At 38.5% G+C, this 12,414-nt stretch overlaps 1 protein-coding gene across 2 annotated transcripts in view; it reads right to left on the minus strand.

Annotated features, from left to right (window-relative positions):
• Nucleotides 1-12,414, minus strand: part of RASGRP4 (RAS guanyl releasing protein 4) — a 78,874-nt gene that overhangs the window by 31,499 nt on the left and 34,961 nt on the right. For both annotated transcript variants that reach the window (XM_073641651.1, XM_073641650.1), the window contains exons 3-8: nt 11,557-11,662; nt 11,426-11,479; nt 10,306-10,440; nt 8,665-8,812; nt 4,073-4,246; nt 3,090-3,206 (exon numbers count right to left, since the gene is read on the minus strand). In XM_073641651.1, the coding sequence (XP_073497752.1) occupies nt 3,090-3,206; nt 4,073-4,246; nt 8,665-8,812; nt 10,306-10,440; nt 11,426-11,479; nt 11,557-11,662 (734 nt within the window). The remainder of the gene's footprint in view (nt 1-3,089; nt 3,207-4,072; nt 4,247-8,664; nt 8,813-10,305; nt 10,441-11,425; nt 11,480-11,556; nt 11,663-12,414) is intronic.

Here is a 12,414-nt window from a genome sequence, read left to right on the forward strand (position 1 = left end):
ACTGCAGTTTCTGTAACTGTATATAATTCACATTAGTGTTTAGACATGTTTTAGTTATTTGAATTGTTGCTAAGTTTCCTCTAAATAAATATCAGAAAATTGTCATAACCAAATATTCAGCATCTTTATATTTGCATAAATAATAATGTTTCAAAATTCTGAAACTTGTATGCATTAATTATATGCAGCCGTAAAAGGAAAACTCTTTGACATCATAGAACCAAGAGCCAACTAAACATTTCCATTGTCCGATTTGAATTCAGGAGGTGAAAATCATTAAGAAATGGCTCGTTTCATAACTGAACCTGACGACATTTGAAAATATGTAGAACAGTGTTATTTGTCATTTGACTTGTTAATTATAAAGCTCTTAATATTTTGGTTATTATGAGCACATCTTTATGAATCGTTTTTCCAAACAATAGTTAGTACAGAGGGTAATTAAAGGGGGTTCGGTTTCTTTTGCACGGAATAAAACCTAATAATGTATACTTGTTTGATAAAGAATTCCATAAAGGTTTCCTTGCCCACAACGTGTTACAAACGTAATACAACTCAACTTTTTTTTAACATTCATTTTGCTTAACGCCCCCACAAACCACCATCAGTCCTGCCTACCTGAATACTAAGGGAGAAAAACTTAACTTTATTCTTTGGGCTGAAAAGTTAAATATTGATCTTCCAAAATATGTTAATTGACAGCGAATAAAGATTAATTTAATATTGACCGGTAATCGTCTCGACTTGTGGTTACCTGAATGAAGGGTTAAACCAATACGTAACTGCTGAAGAAATCACCTTGTATTCTTGTGGTGAAAAGTTGTGGTAGGTTTCTTAGAATGAGACACGAGTGGCGTTGGCAGTTTACGACTTTCAGAAATGTCGAATGCAAGTCACTAAGAATGCAACTCGCATCTTGACACATATCAGACTTATTGTTTCTTAATCTTACTAGTTCTAGACCTTTCTCAATTTTCTAAACCTTAGAGCAGTCTCTTGTTTTATTGTCTGGACGAAGACATTACTTGTTGGAGGGTTAATAACAAGAAAGGTAAAAAGAAAAGAACGTCAAAACAAAAGCTATTGATACTATTGTCTTAAAAGGTATTTTTTTTTAAGACTTTAATATTGATGACCTGTAAATTAAGAAAGCACAAGTCAACAATATTAGGAAGGGTACTCCATACCATACAGCCACAACCACAGTGCTCTGAGCACCTCATTTGCATATGAACATATAACCTGTTTTCTTCAAAATTATCTAATATTTAACTTAAAGGTGTGACGATACAGCTTCTAACCTTAATCAGCCAGACGTCTAGATTTGTTAAGCCAAGAGAAATACATTATTATCTTTGTGTTGACTTATAACTGTATGTGTATTTCTGTGGCTGGTCAAGAAGGACATACTATTATTTGTATAACCCTGATTGTTGTATTCTCTTGGTTGTGAAACAATGATGTTTCTTACTATCCTAATTGCATATTATACTAAAGGCAGCTCTGAGTCTCTGATCTTTAATTCTCCTTGTAAAGTCTGCCTGCTACTGATGCTTGTGTCCTTTTAAGTACACATCCACAGGTCAAGCGTTAAGAATCATATTATTCCATCGGGCTCAGGTCTCATTGTTTGTGCATTTAATCAATTTACAAAGTTGGTATAGCATGGGGCTCTTGTAAATAAACTAGCTAGCTTAGTATAATATGCAATTAGCATAGTAACAAACATCATTGTTCACAGGCTCCTCTCAATGCAAGGTCTCCCACAAAGATTTATGCTTACTTTGATACCAACTTTGGATTTGACAGACTCTCTTTAAACAAGACCCATCAGTTCCCATAAATATATATATATATTTTTTTTTTACCTGGTGTAAATGCCGCTGTTTTCCTGAATCCGGCTTTGTATTTCTTTTGTTTCTGCGCCTCTCCTTTCCTGAGATATAGCCCTCTCTCCCCTGTATAAAAATGTAGTCTTTTTTTTTACTAAGTGGGCGTAGTTCTTAAGAACACTCACATAGAGAAGAGCTGAGGATCATGCCCACTTGGCTAACAAGACTATATTTATATACAGAGAAGAGGAGGCCATATCTCAGGAACGCAGAAGAGCAAGAACAAAAGAAAAACATCACCGGATTCAGGAGAACAGCGGCATTTACACCAGGTAAAAAAAATTACATATTTATATTTATGGCAAGTGACCGGTCCCCTTTAAGTGTGGCAATCCCTTCAGTCATCTGATAGACAACGTCAGGTGTCAAATTCCAATCAATCAGATATTAATGGCCTATTAGGGTCAAACATTAAAGAGGATTTCTATGACTGATATCTGGCTCCCAGTATTTAGCAGTTGGAAAACAAATGCCACGCACAGTGTGGGAAAGACAAAGTGCAACACGAAGGAATGAGGGAAAAGGAGCCCAGACACTAAGAAAGAGGGGGTGGAGACCCCCTAGGCTGATCTGATATCACCCTGTCTTCCCTACTGTCCCCATATTAGTTTCTCACCAATCGCCAATCAGGAACCTAAAACCTTGTATCTCCCTAGAGCTAGGCCCTGGCTAGGGAAGGGGGAGTGAGCACTAGTCAGTCCCCACTAACAACTAAAGACAGCAAGGGGAGAAAGACATGGGGGAAGTAACTTAGCTTGAGCCGACTTCAGAGAGATTACACACTTGGCCTCTTAGCACCAAAGAGGAAGTAAGAAGACTGCAACAGCTCCAAGCCTTCACAAGGGGTCATGTGAATATCACCGGCACCTCCCTATAGCAAACAGGAAGTATTTAAACACCCAGGCCTGGGTATCAATTAGCCGGAGGGAAGAAGCCGCTGGGTCCTAGAGTGAGAAAGATCTAAGAAGGTGTCTGTAATGCCAAACAAAGAAATTTCCTGCAACCAACTGCAGGGCGACTGTCTGTTACATCTGACACACCCGTGACACTCTCTGCCCTCAACAAAGTTTACCTAAGTAATTTCAATGACCCATATGACCCACGTTTTTTTTCCCCCAAAGGTCTACTGTTCTAGCAATCTAGTGGATAATCCATTCTTGGTCTATTTACAATCAATGAAGTATTTTTCGCACTCACTTTTAATACATCGTGGGATAGGTAACTATGGGTCTCTTTCAGTCTGGATATAGCACTGTGACATAATCCCCCAATCACGGCCATGAGGGTATTGAAGTTCTGTAGTTTGCGAAGTTTCTGTAAAACAGAGACCCATAACAAATTAAAACATATGCAAAAGTAGACAACATGCTTCCTTCCTTCACAAAAATCTTCATCTAAAATGGCCATATTCCAAGTAATCTATACTCCGCATAGTCAAGACATGTTCTTCCATGTTATGCTATTATATTAGTAGGTGTAATAGTTAGGAGTGCGTGCTAACAAAATAAGGTCATGGTGGCGTAGAGAACAAACACTGCGAAATGTCGCACTTCTAGGAACAATCTATGTATAATCGCATGATGTTTCCCCCTACTCATAGAAAAACGAGGACATGGTCCCAACTCTAGGATATCCACAGTCGGTAGGACATCATACCGAAAAATGTCTAAAGAATCAAACAGGCTGGTCACCAATGGTTTTATTTTTTGACCAATGGGGTCTAAATTTTGTCAAATTTTTAGAGTCAGACCCTTCTCTTGTAAAACAGCCAATTTTCATTGTTTCCATACGTTGCGTGCATTCCAACTTATGCTCCGGCTCATTTCTTTGGTTTTGCTGTAGTTCCTTGTACAAACAGGGACGCGGCTCCCCCTTTCTTGAACTAGGAATTTCATTTATATAGCTTCCCATGTCCAGGTGTCTGACCAGTCAACCCCTGTCCTTCTCTGCCCCCATCTACATTGAGGTCGTCTGACACAAGGTAAGGTTTTAATAGAGGATAGTACCGTTCCGTCTGGAGTACACCTTGTTACAGTGGGATGGCTTTTACGCTTTTTGGATCAAAACTAGTATTTACTAAGTACACCATGATATTTATATATATATTACTATATACTTACTGCAGGGTATATGTTCATTTTGTTTCTATCTCAGGTGTTAACTTTCATTGTAGTTCTTACCTGCGTCACCTGAATGAACTTGGTAAACACCTCTGCTCTCTGCTGTGGAGTTGGACGGTTGAGGATCATCAGCTGAACCCATTGCGAAATACTATTGCACAAGTTGACCGATCTCTCCAGTCGAGGAATTTCCCTTAGAGAATTTTGTAAAGTGTAGCTTTGATAGTCTAAATGCTGTCGAAAAAAAAAAAGAACAAATGATGATGGACCATACAAAATTATACCTAAAGACTATAGCAAAATTCATATAGCATGTATCCAGGTTGAGAACATATCCACAGTATTCTACGGTGTTCTCCCTCTATTTAATAGAAAAAGGAATGGAACGGTGGAGTACTCCCATACTTATTGAAAAAATGGTGCTGTCACCCAGGGATGGAGTAACCATAAACCACCAAACAACAACTAAAGATAAAAAAATAACAAGTTTATTGAGAATTTTTTTAAAAGAATATATGTATATATACACGTATACATACACCATAAACAGTGTCAAGGTCTCATAAGGAGGAAACATGAAAAAACATGCAAAGATGGGCAATGTCTAATATGGGGTTTGGGAACAACAAGTGGGAGCCCCAACAAGAAAATAGCAGGTATATTAACATCAGAGAACCATCAACGTGCTGATATAGGCTCCCTAAACATCAAAGTACATAGAAAGTAATATGTCTAAATTTCAAAATAGAATTAGATGGTGCTTACGCATGGAATCCCCAGACAACAGACTCCCTCTTTTGTATCCCGACGCGCGTTTTGCGTGACTGCTTTTTCAAGGGACATTCAGCACATTGATGGTTCTTGATGATAATATACCTGCTATTTACTTGTTGGGACTCCCCCTTGTTGTTCCTCAAACCCCCTATTAGACCTTGCCCATCTTTGCATGTTTTTCATGTTTCCCCCTTATGAGACCTTGACACTGTTTATGGTGTATATATATATATTATATACATATATATATATTTTTTTTTAATTCTCAATAAACTTGCTATTTTTTTATTGGTAATTGTTGTTTGGTGGTTTATGGTTACTCCATCCATGGGTGGCAGCACCATTTTTCAAAGTTATACCTAAAGTTGACCATACACTTACAAACATGTACAGATATTCTCCCTAACCCCCACATATATATGGCCAAGTGTCCATTTCCTTTCAATAAATCTCTGCTATTATTATTATTATTTATTTATATAGCGCCATTGATTCCATGGTGCTGTACATAGGAAGGGGTTACATACAAAACACCATTATCACTTACAGTAAACAAACTAACAGTGATAGACTGGTACAGAGGGAAGAAGACCCTGCCCTTGCGCTTACATTCTACAGGATGGTGGGGAAGGAGACAATAGGTGGGGGGTTGCAGCAGCTCCGGTATTGTTGAGGAGGCAGCGTGGTCATGTCCGGCTGTAGGCTTGTTTGAAGAGATGGGTTTTCAGGTTCCGTCTGAAGGATCCGAATGTGGCAGATAATCAGTTGAGGCACAGAATTCCAGAGGATGGGGGATATTCGGAAGAAATCTTTGAGGCGATTAGGCGAGGAACGAATAAGCGTGAAGGAGAGAAGGAGGTCTTGGGAGGACCGGAGGTTACATGAGGGAATATATCGAGAGATTAGTTCAGAGATGTATGGAGGAGAGAGGTTATGGATGGCTTTGTAGGTCAGTGTTAGTAGTTTGAACTGGATACGCTGGGCAATTGGGAGCCAGTGAAGGGATTTGCAAAGAGGGGAAGCAGAGGAGTAGCGAGGAGAGAGATGACCTAGTCGCGCAGCAGAGTTAAGGACAGACTGGAGAGGTGTAAGAGTGTGAGCAGGTAGGCCACAGAGAAGGATGTTGCAGTAGTCAAGGCGGGAGATGATGAGGGCATGCACAAGCAATTTAGTAGATTGAGGGTTGAGGAAAGGACGGATTCTGGAAATATTTTTGAGCTGGAGGCGACAGGAGGTGGCGAGAGCTTGGATGTGGGGTTTGAAGGACAGGGCAGAGTCAAGGGTTCTGCTAGACTTTTGCTTCCATAGGAAAGACATGGAAGCAAAAAACACGATCAGGAAAAGGCCAAAAGGCGAGTGAATCAGAAATAGAATATATAAAATAAAAGATATACCTGGACCCAGGACAGGACAGTGTGGGGGCACACAGATGGACCGCACGTCCACCCCAACGCGCGTTTCGGCATTGCCTTCTTCAGGCAACGCCGAAACGCGCGTTGGGGTGGACGCGCAGTCCATCTGTGAGCCCCCACACTGTCCTGTCCTGGGTCCAGGTATATCTTTTATTTTATATATTCTATCTCTGATTCACTCGCCTTTTGGCCTTTTCTTGTGGCCGGCTGGATGCTTATTGGGCGGAAATCGATTAATTTACTGATAGCCACAGTATATGATTAACTCTCTGGACATCTGTAACATAACTTTACCTGTATGGGACTTGGTTGTGACAATGTGGGGTATATAATGTCAATTTACTGGCCATAGTGCTATACTGTTTCTCACAGTATGAACCCCGTTGGTCCTATACTATGATTGATTTTTTACAATGTATGTGTTTGCACCATTTTTGTCAGATATTTATTCCTGATCTTTTTTCTTATTATATCTAATAAAAGTTAATTTTTATACCAAATTAACATTTTCTTGGGTTTTCCTGATCGTGTTTTTTGCTTCCATGTCTTTCCTATGTCTGGCGATTTACCCATACTGATATCCTAAGGTGTGAGTTACTTTATTCTGAACTTAACTTAATATGCACCAGTTGAGAACTATATGTACTTTTGCTTCCATGTAGGTTTTCAACAAATGATAAAATCTAACATGGCCTACTCTTCTTACCCCCGACATCTGGTGAAAAGAGAATTGGGACCTTCCTTTACACACCAGGTTGTAGACTGGTTCTGCTGACTTTCATCTCATGTGGTCGGACACCTCAATTCTTATTAATCCTTCCACTCTCTGGTTTTAGTAGGTAGATAAAAAAGCAACTTCAAAGGAGCTGCTCTCAGACCCTGGCTAGAAATCTCCAAAAAGTGATCGACAAAAGGCCTTAAGGGGGTTATTCTTATCTTCAATGATGACTATTGTTGGATAAAAAAAAACAGAACTTTTTCAAATTACAGATTGTTAGAATTTGCAGTCATTCTTTAGATATTAACACTTTTCTTTTGTTTACAGGTTGTTTCCTAGGAGACCGACCACCATTACTCTCTAGCAGTTGCCAAACAAGTGCAGTGCTTACAATCTTTTTCTACATTGCACTTCTAAGTGCTGCTCGGAAGCTGTCTGGAATTAATGGAGCACGTTGATATCTCCTAATCCCGGCCAGCTTCTGTGCAGTGCTTACAAGCTAAAAAGCAGCGGTGGTCGGTCTCCTAAGCAACGAACTGTAAACAAAAGAAAAGTGTTAATATCTCAAGAACGGTTGTAAATTTTAAAAAACAGTAAATTGTAAAAGTGCATGTTTTTACAAGACCTATCCGACAATAGCCTTCTATGATGATGGAAATAACTCCTTTAATTCTGGTCTAAAAGGCATTGTGATATTGTAAAAGTCTATTAATCCAGGTTGGTTTGATATGGGTGGAATTAATTGTTTTTTACCACTACAAAATGCCCCCTTTTCTTCCTTTTATTCAGTTTGGATCAGACCAAATTATACAGTAGTGCAGCATATTTTAAGGCAAAATTACTACTACCCTTATAGACAACATGTGGTCAGGAGATAAGCACATAAAGTACTAATAATCCATTTTTGATAGTAGAAGACCATGCAAATATCCGGCTACTTATCACGCCCAATTGACGGGTCTTGTACTTTTTGGCCATCCAGGTGAATCAATCTAAATGGAAAATTGTCTATTGTTTAAGCCAGGTTTTCATGTTGCATGTATTTTTTAAAAAATATTTAGGAATGTATTTATTTACCATGATCTTTTTTAGTAAAAAAAAAAAAAAATAACAATCTTGCAAATTTCATACTGGCCACTGGGGCTTTTTTAGACTCATATTTCATAGCTTTTCAGGAACAGTTTTCAGCAGGCTCTTTATCATCAGAGGCAGGATTATAATGACAGACAGCACTTCTATATACAGCTTGTAAGACAGGATTCACCAATCACAAAAGTCAATGTCACAGCTACCCCTGCTCCTCCTCCTTTCACAATGACCTTTGCACATGCTCATTAGATGCTTCAATACAAAGAGTCTGCTCATTGTACATGTATTGTTTCCTGAAACAACAGGAAGTCACAATCTAAAAAAAGGCCCTAGTGGCTGGTGTGAGAATTACAAGATTTCTATTTTTTTATTTTTAATACAGATTGTAATATGGACAAACAAAAATGACCAAAAATGTAAAAAAAAAACATTTAAAACCACAACAATAGGTAATTTTCTGATTATACCTTTGCTTTAAGTGACCTAACCTGAGACCTTTAGGATTTTTATAAATGTTATATATTGGTTTTAGACTTCTCCAAGCAGAAGATACATGTCAAAACATCACAGAGAGGAAGTTCAAAAGTTTTTAAATTTACAGATAAGATGAGATTAAATATGTAAAAAGGTCACTGAGATTTGACTAGGAGATATTTTACCGAAATCCTGCAGAAGCATTTAAATTCCAGGTAGGTGAGATGATCTGCGAGTTCTGAAGGCTCCAGGTGATCGAAAAGAAGAGAGACTTTCCTCTTTTTATTAAAGCTAGGAGACTGTGGAAATGGTTTCTTGATTTCTTGATCAGAACTGTCACAGAAAAAAAAAGTGAGAAAGATTCTGATCATTAAACATAATGTATTCAAAGACTCTACTGAACCGTCAATCCCACATGAAGACTTGGAACAATGGAGAATCTTCCAGGAATGGAGGATCTGCCCATATTCCTGCAACACTTCAGCAATGGCTCATCTTGGATATTATAACACATCTGGGAAGAACATAAAAAGAACTAACATTGACCCCTCTACACTACATTTTCAAATCTTGCAATAAGGAGAAGCCTAGACAAAAATTATTCGAAAGGGGTTCTCCTTTCATCATTTAATTTTGCTTAAAATGCATGTATTTTGGGCTAAAAAAAAATTTTTTTAATTGGGTTTTGTTAAACATTTTGCACCATTTGCTTTCTATATTCACTGTTGCTGCAGAATGAGTTAACTGAGAATCTGTCAGTGAGCTCGGTCTGACGGTCCGACAATTGTGTTTTTCTGAGCTCCTCTCAGGCTGATTTATAGCCATAGACTACATCAAAGATATATGTGTCGGGAAACAAAGAGCCTGTAAATGCCAAATGGTGCAACATTTTTTCAGGAAACCCAATTGCAAAAATGATTTTTAGTCCAACATACACGCATCTGAGCAAGAAAAAAAAGTGTCCACAAAGGTGGACAATTTGTAGTGTAGCAGAGGAATAACAAGAACCATGGGGTTAACTTTCCATGGAAGTGGATGGCCAGTGCACCATGATTATGAATATTTCAGTTTCAGTCACAACAAATTCCCAGTCTACAACCTAATTAACGCAGAAGATCGATAGGTGATAACTTGCTGATCGCTGGAACCTCCAACTTTCAAGTCGGCATTTTCCGGTGCATATTTGTTTTCTGCTCCATTCAGTCCCTGGAGTTTAAACGTCTTACCATCGTCTTAATGTTTTTTTTACATAAATCAACAGAACACATGAAAAAAAAGCAACTTTGTAATAAATCTTATTATAGAAATCTGCTTCTTTCTCCTCCTGGACTGATCTTTTACTCTCAATTCATGGGTAAAATCTGTATTCAGCGAAAGCAGATTTTCCCATAACTAAGATAGGAGATGACAGTTGGTGCTTTTAAAATTCTATGGAGGAGGGAGGAGCTAGAGGCCGACAGACATTCCACTGCTAGTTCAATTACAGTTCTCCATAGAACTTTAGAAGCACCAACTGACATCTCCTCTCTCGGTAATGGGAAATTCAGTATTCACTGAAGACAGATTTCACGCTTGAACTGAGAATTTTAAGAATAAATGATCAGTCCAGGAGGAGAAAGAAGCAGATTTCTTTGATAAGATCTATTACAAAGTTGCTTATTTTAATGTACATTATTGATTTATGGGAAGAAAAAGTTAAAATGATCATTACTCTTTAAAGGGACCCAACGGACTTTGCCACATAAGGAGACACCACTATTTTAAATGACAAATTGTAAGTTTCAAAGGACAACTCAGATTTCCATGAATGCTAAAAGACTGCTTACAAGCACGAGCTGTCGATGCTTTGTCGTGGATCACTTGGTCTTCTTTTGTCCTTTACCACTTCCCAAAAATCACCCATCAGCTCCTCCAGTTCATTGTCCTTACGAAACACCTCTGGATACTGATTCACCCAAAACCTAAAAGTAAGGGGGACCAAGATTAGAAACATGGACCGTAAAATGAGGTTTTGCACATATACATAAACAGTATATATATGTAAATTATATATATATATATATATGTAGGATTATGACTTCTAGCCCATTTTATAGGCAATGTCTAGTTTAAACCCACTTTTTGAATACCTGTTAAAGTATATTGTGCTAAAAGAGTGGCACCCATAATTAATCACATCTGTGAATTAGCCAGATCAGCTTAAAGGGGACCTGTCACTTGCCAAAAGTCTGTACATTTTTGTACCTGGTGTAATTGCCGCTGTTCTCCTGAATCCGGCGATGTTTTTCTTTCGTTCCTGCTCCTCTCTGTTCTCTTCCCTGTATGTAAATCTAGTCTTCTATCCAACTGGGCGTAGCCTTTACAAACAAGAAGATATGAGGACCACACCCACTTAGCTAACAGGACTATATTTACATACAGGGAAGAAGAGGCCATATCTCAGGAACGGAGAGGCGTAGGGACAAAAGAAAAACATCGCCGGATTCAGGAGAACAGCGGCATTTACACCAGATAAAAATTACAGAAAAATGACGAAAAGTTAAAAAAACAGAAAAATTACATATTTATGGCAAGTAGCAAGTTCTCTTTAAAATGCATCAAGAGGACTCAGCACGTCCATGTAGTACATAGAAGTACCATTAATTCTTGTAACCTTTGATTGATGGCAATGTAGGGGAATTTAACACTTGCTCCCTGATAATCTGTGGTCAGTTAATTATTGGAATATTGTAAACAAGCACAACCCCTTTAAATGTTCCCTTGTTACCCATGATAGATTTATAGATAATGTATATAGGATAGTACATACTGTATGAAGGGCGGCACTCCTGAACCATGCATTTTCACTATAGAAGGCTGAGTATGCGAATTTGATGTGTATTGGTGAAAGCTGGGACAAGACAAACTGCAGGAACAAGATAGGCAGGGGAGACAAATGACATTCACCTGAGAAAATGGCAGATCTGCATTCGTCTGTGGTTCTGAGAAGCTTCCCTGTAAGTAGTTAGTGGTTAAGGACATAAACACTGAGATATTGGGAGTAACAGTAAAGTTTTATACAAGACAGGTAAGGATATAATTGAAGAAGTTTGCGTGCAAATTCAGCAGATGGCACCACCCAGCTGTGCATGACGAGGATCATATGAACGGTGTCTTCATTCCTCCAGAGTTTTCCATCCACATCTTGACAAACAGATTAAAACAAGTACGGTAACATTAATGACAAGTCAACACAATCGGCATCATTTACATTTTTTTTTTATTGCACTGTGTTTTGTCGGCTGCAGAATAAGTCAACTGAGAATCCATCAGTAAGCTCGTTCTAAGGGTCTGATGGAAGAGTTTCTAACTCTTTTATCTGTGTATTTGTGAGCTCTTCTCAGCTCATTTATGACCACAGACCACATCAAAGTCGAATGTTAAGAGAAATAAAAAGCCAAATGGTGCAACATTTTTGAATGAAACCCAATTGCAAAAATTATTTTCAGGCCAAAATATATTTACTTAAGTTAAAAAAAAAATTCTTCACGAAGATGAACAACCTTTGCGTATTCAATACATTATTGTGACATACTAGGAAAACTCTTGACAAGAAAAATAACTCACCCCAAAAATAACAAGCCCTGGTACAGCTCTACAGATTGAAAAATGATAAAAAAAAGTTTTGTAACTTTTTGGGTATGCAAAGCAGAAAAATTGAAATCAAAGAGGGGTCCTGTGGGACTTTGACGCCTGAGGGCCAACATTAACTGGACCATACTCCAATTAAAGGGGTTGTCCAGGCTTGAAGCTCAAGTCTGCCTTCTCTCTATATGACTGCAGATTTGGGAATCCTCACAACGCGCGCTGTCAGAATTCTCTGGTGCTGGCGCCAGGAGCGGGCGATGACGTAACCTCAAGTATGTGTTTTGCATATTTCTGACCACATTCCAACT

This window comes from Phyllobates terribilis, unplaced genomic scaffold, assembly GCF_046119375.1.
Source record: "Phyllobates terribilis strain yellow unplaced genomic scaffold, ASM4611937v1 Scaffold_7__3_contigs__length_470593459, whole genome shotgun sequence".
Taxonomy (NCBI): domain Eukaryota; kingdom Metazoa; phylum Chordata; class Amphibia; order Anura; family Dendrobatidae; genus Phyllobates; species Phyllobates terribilis.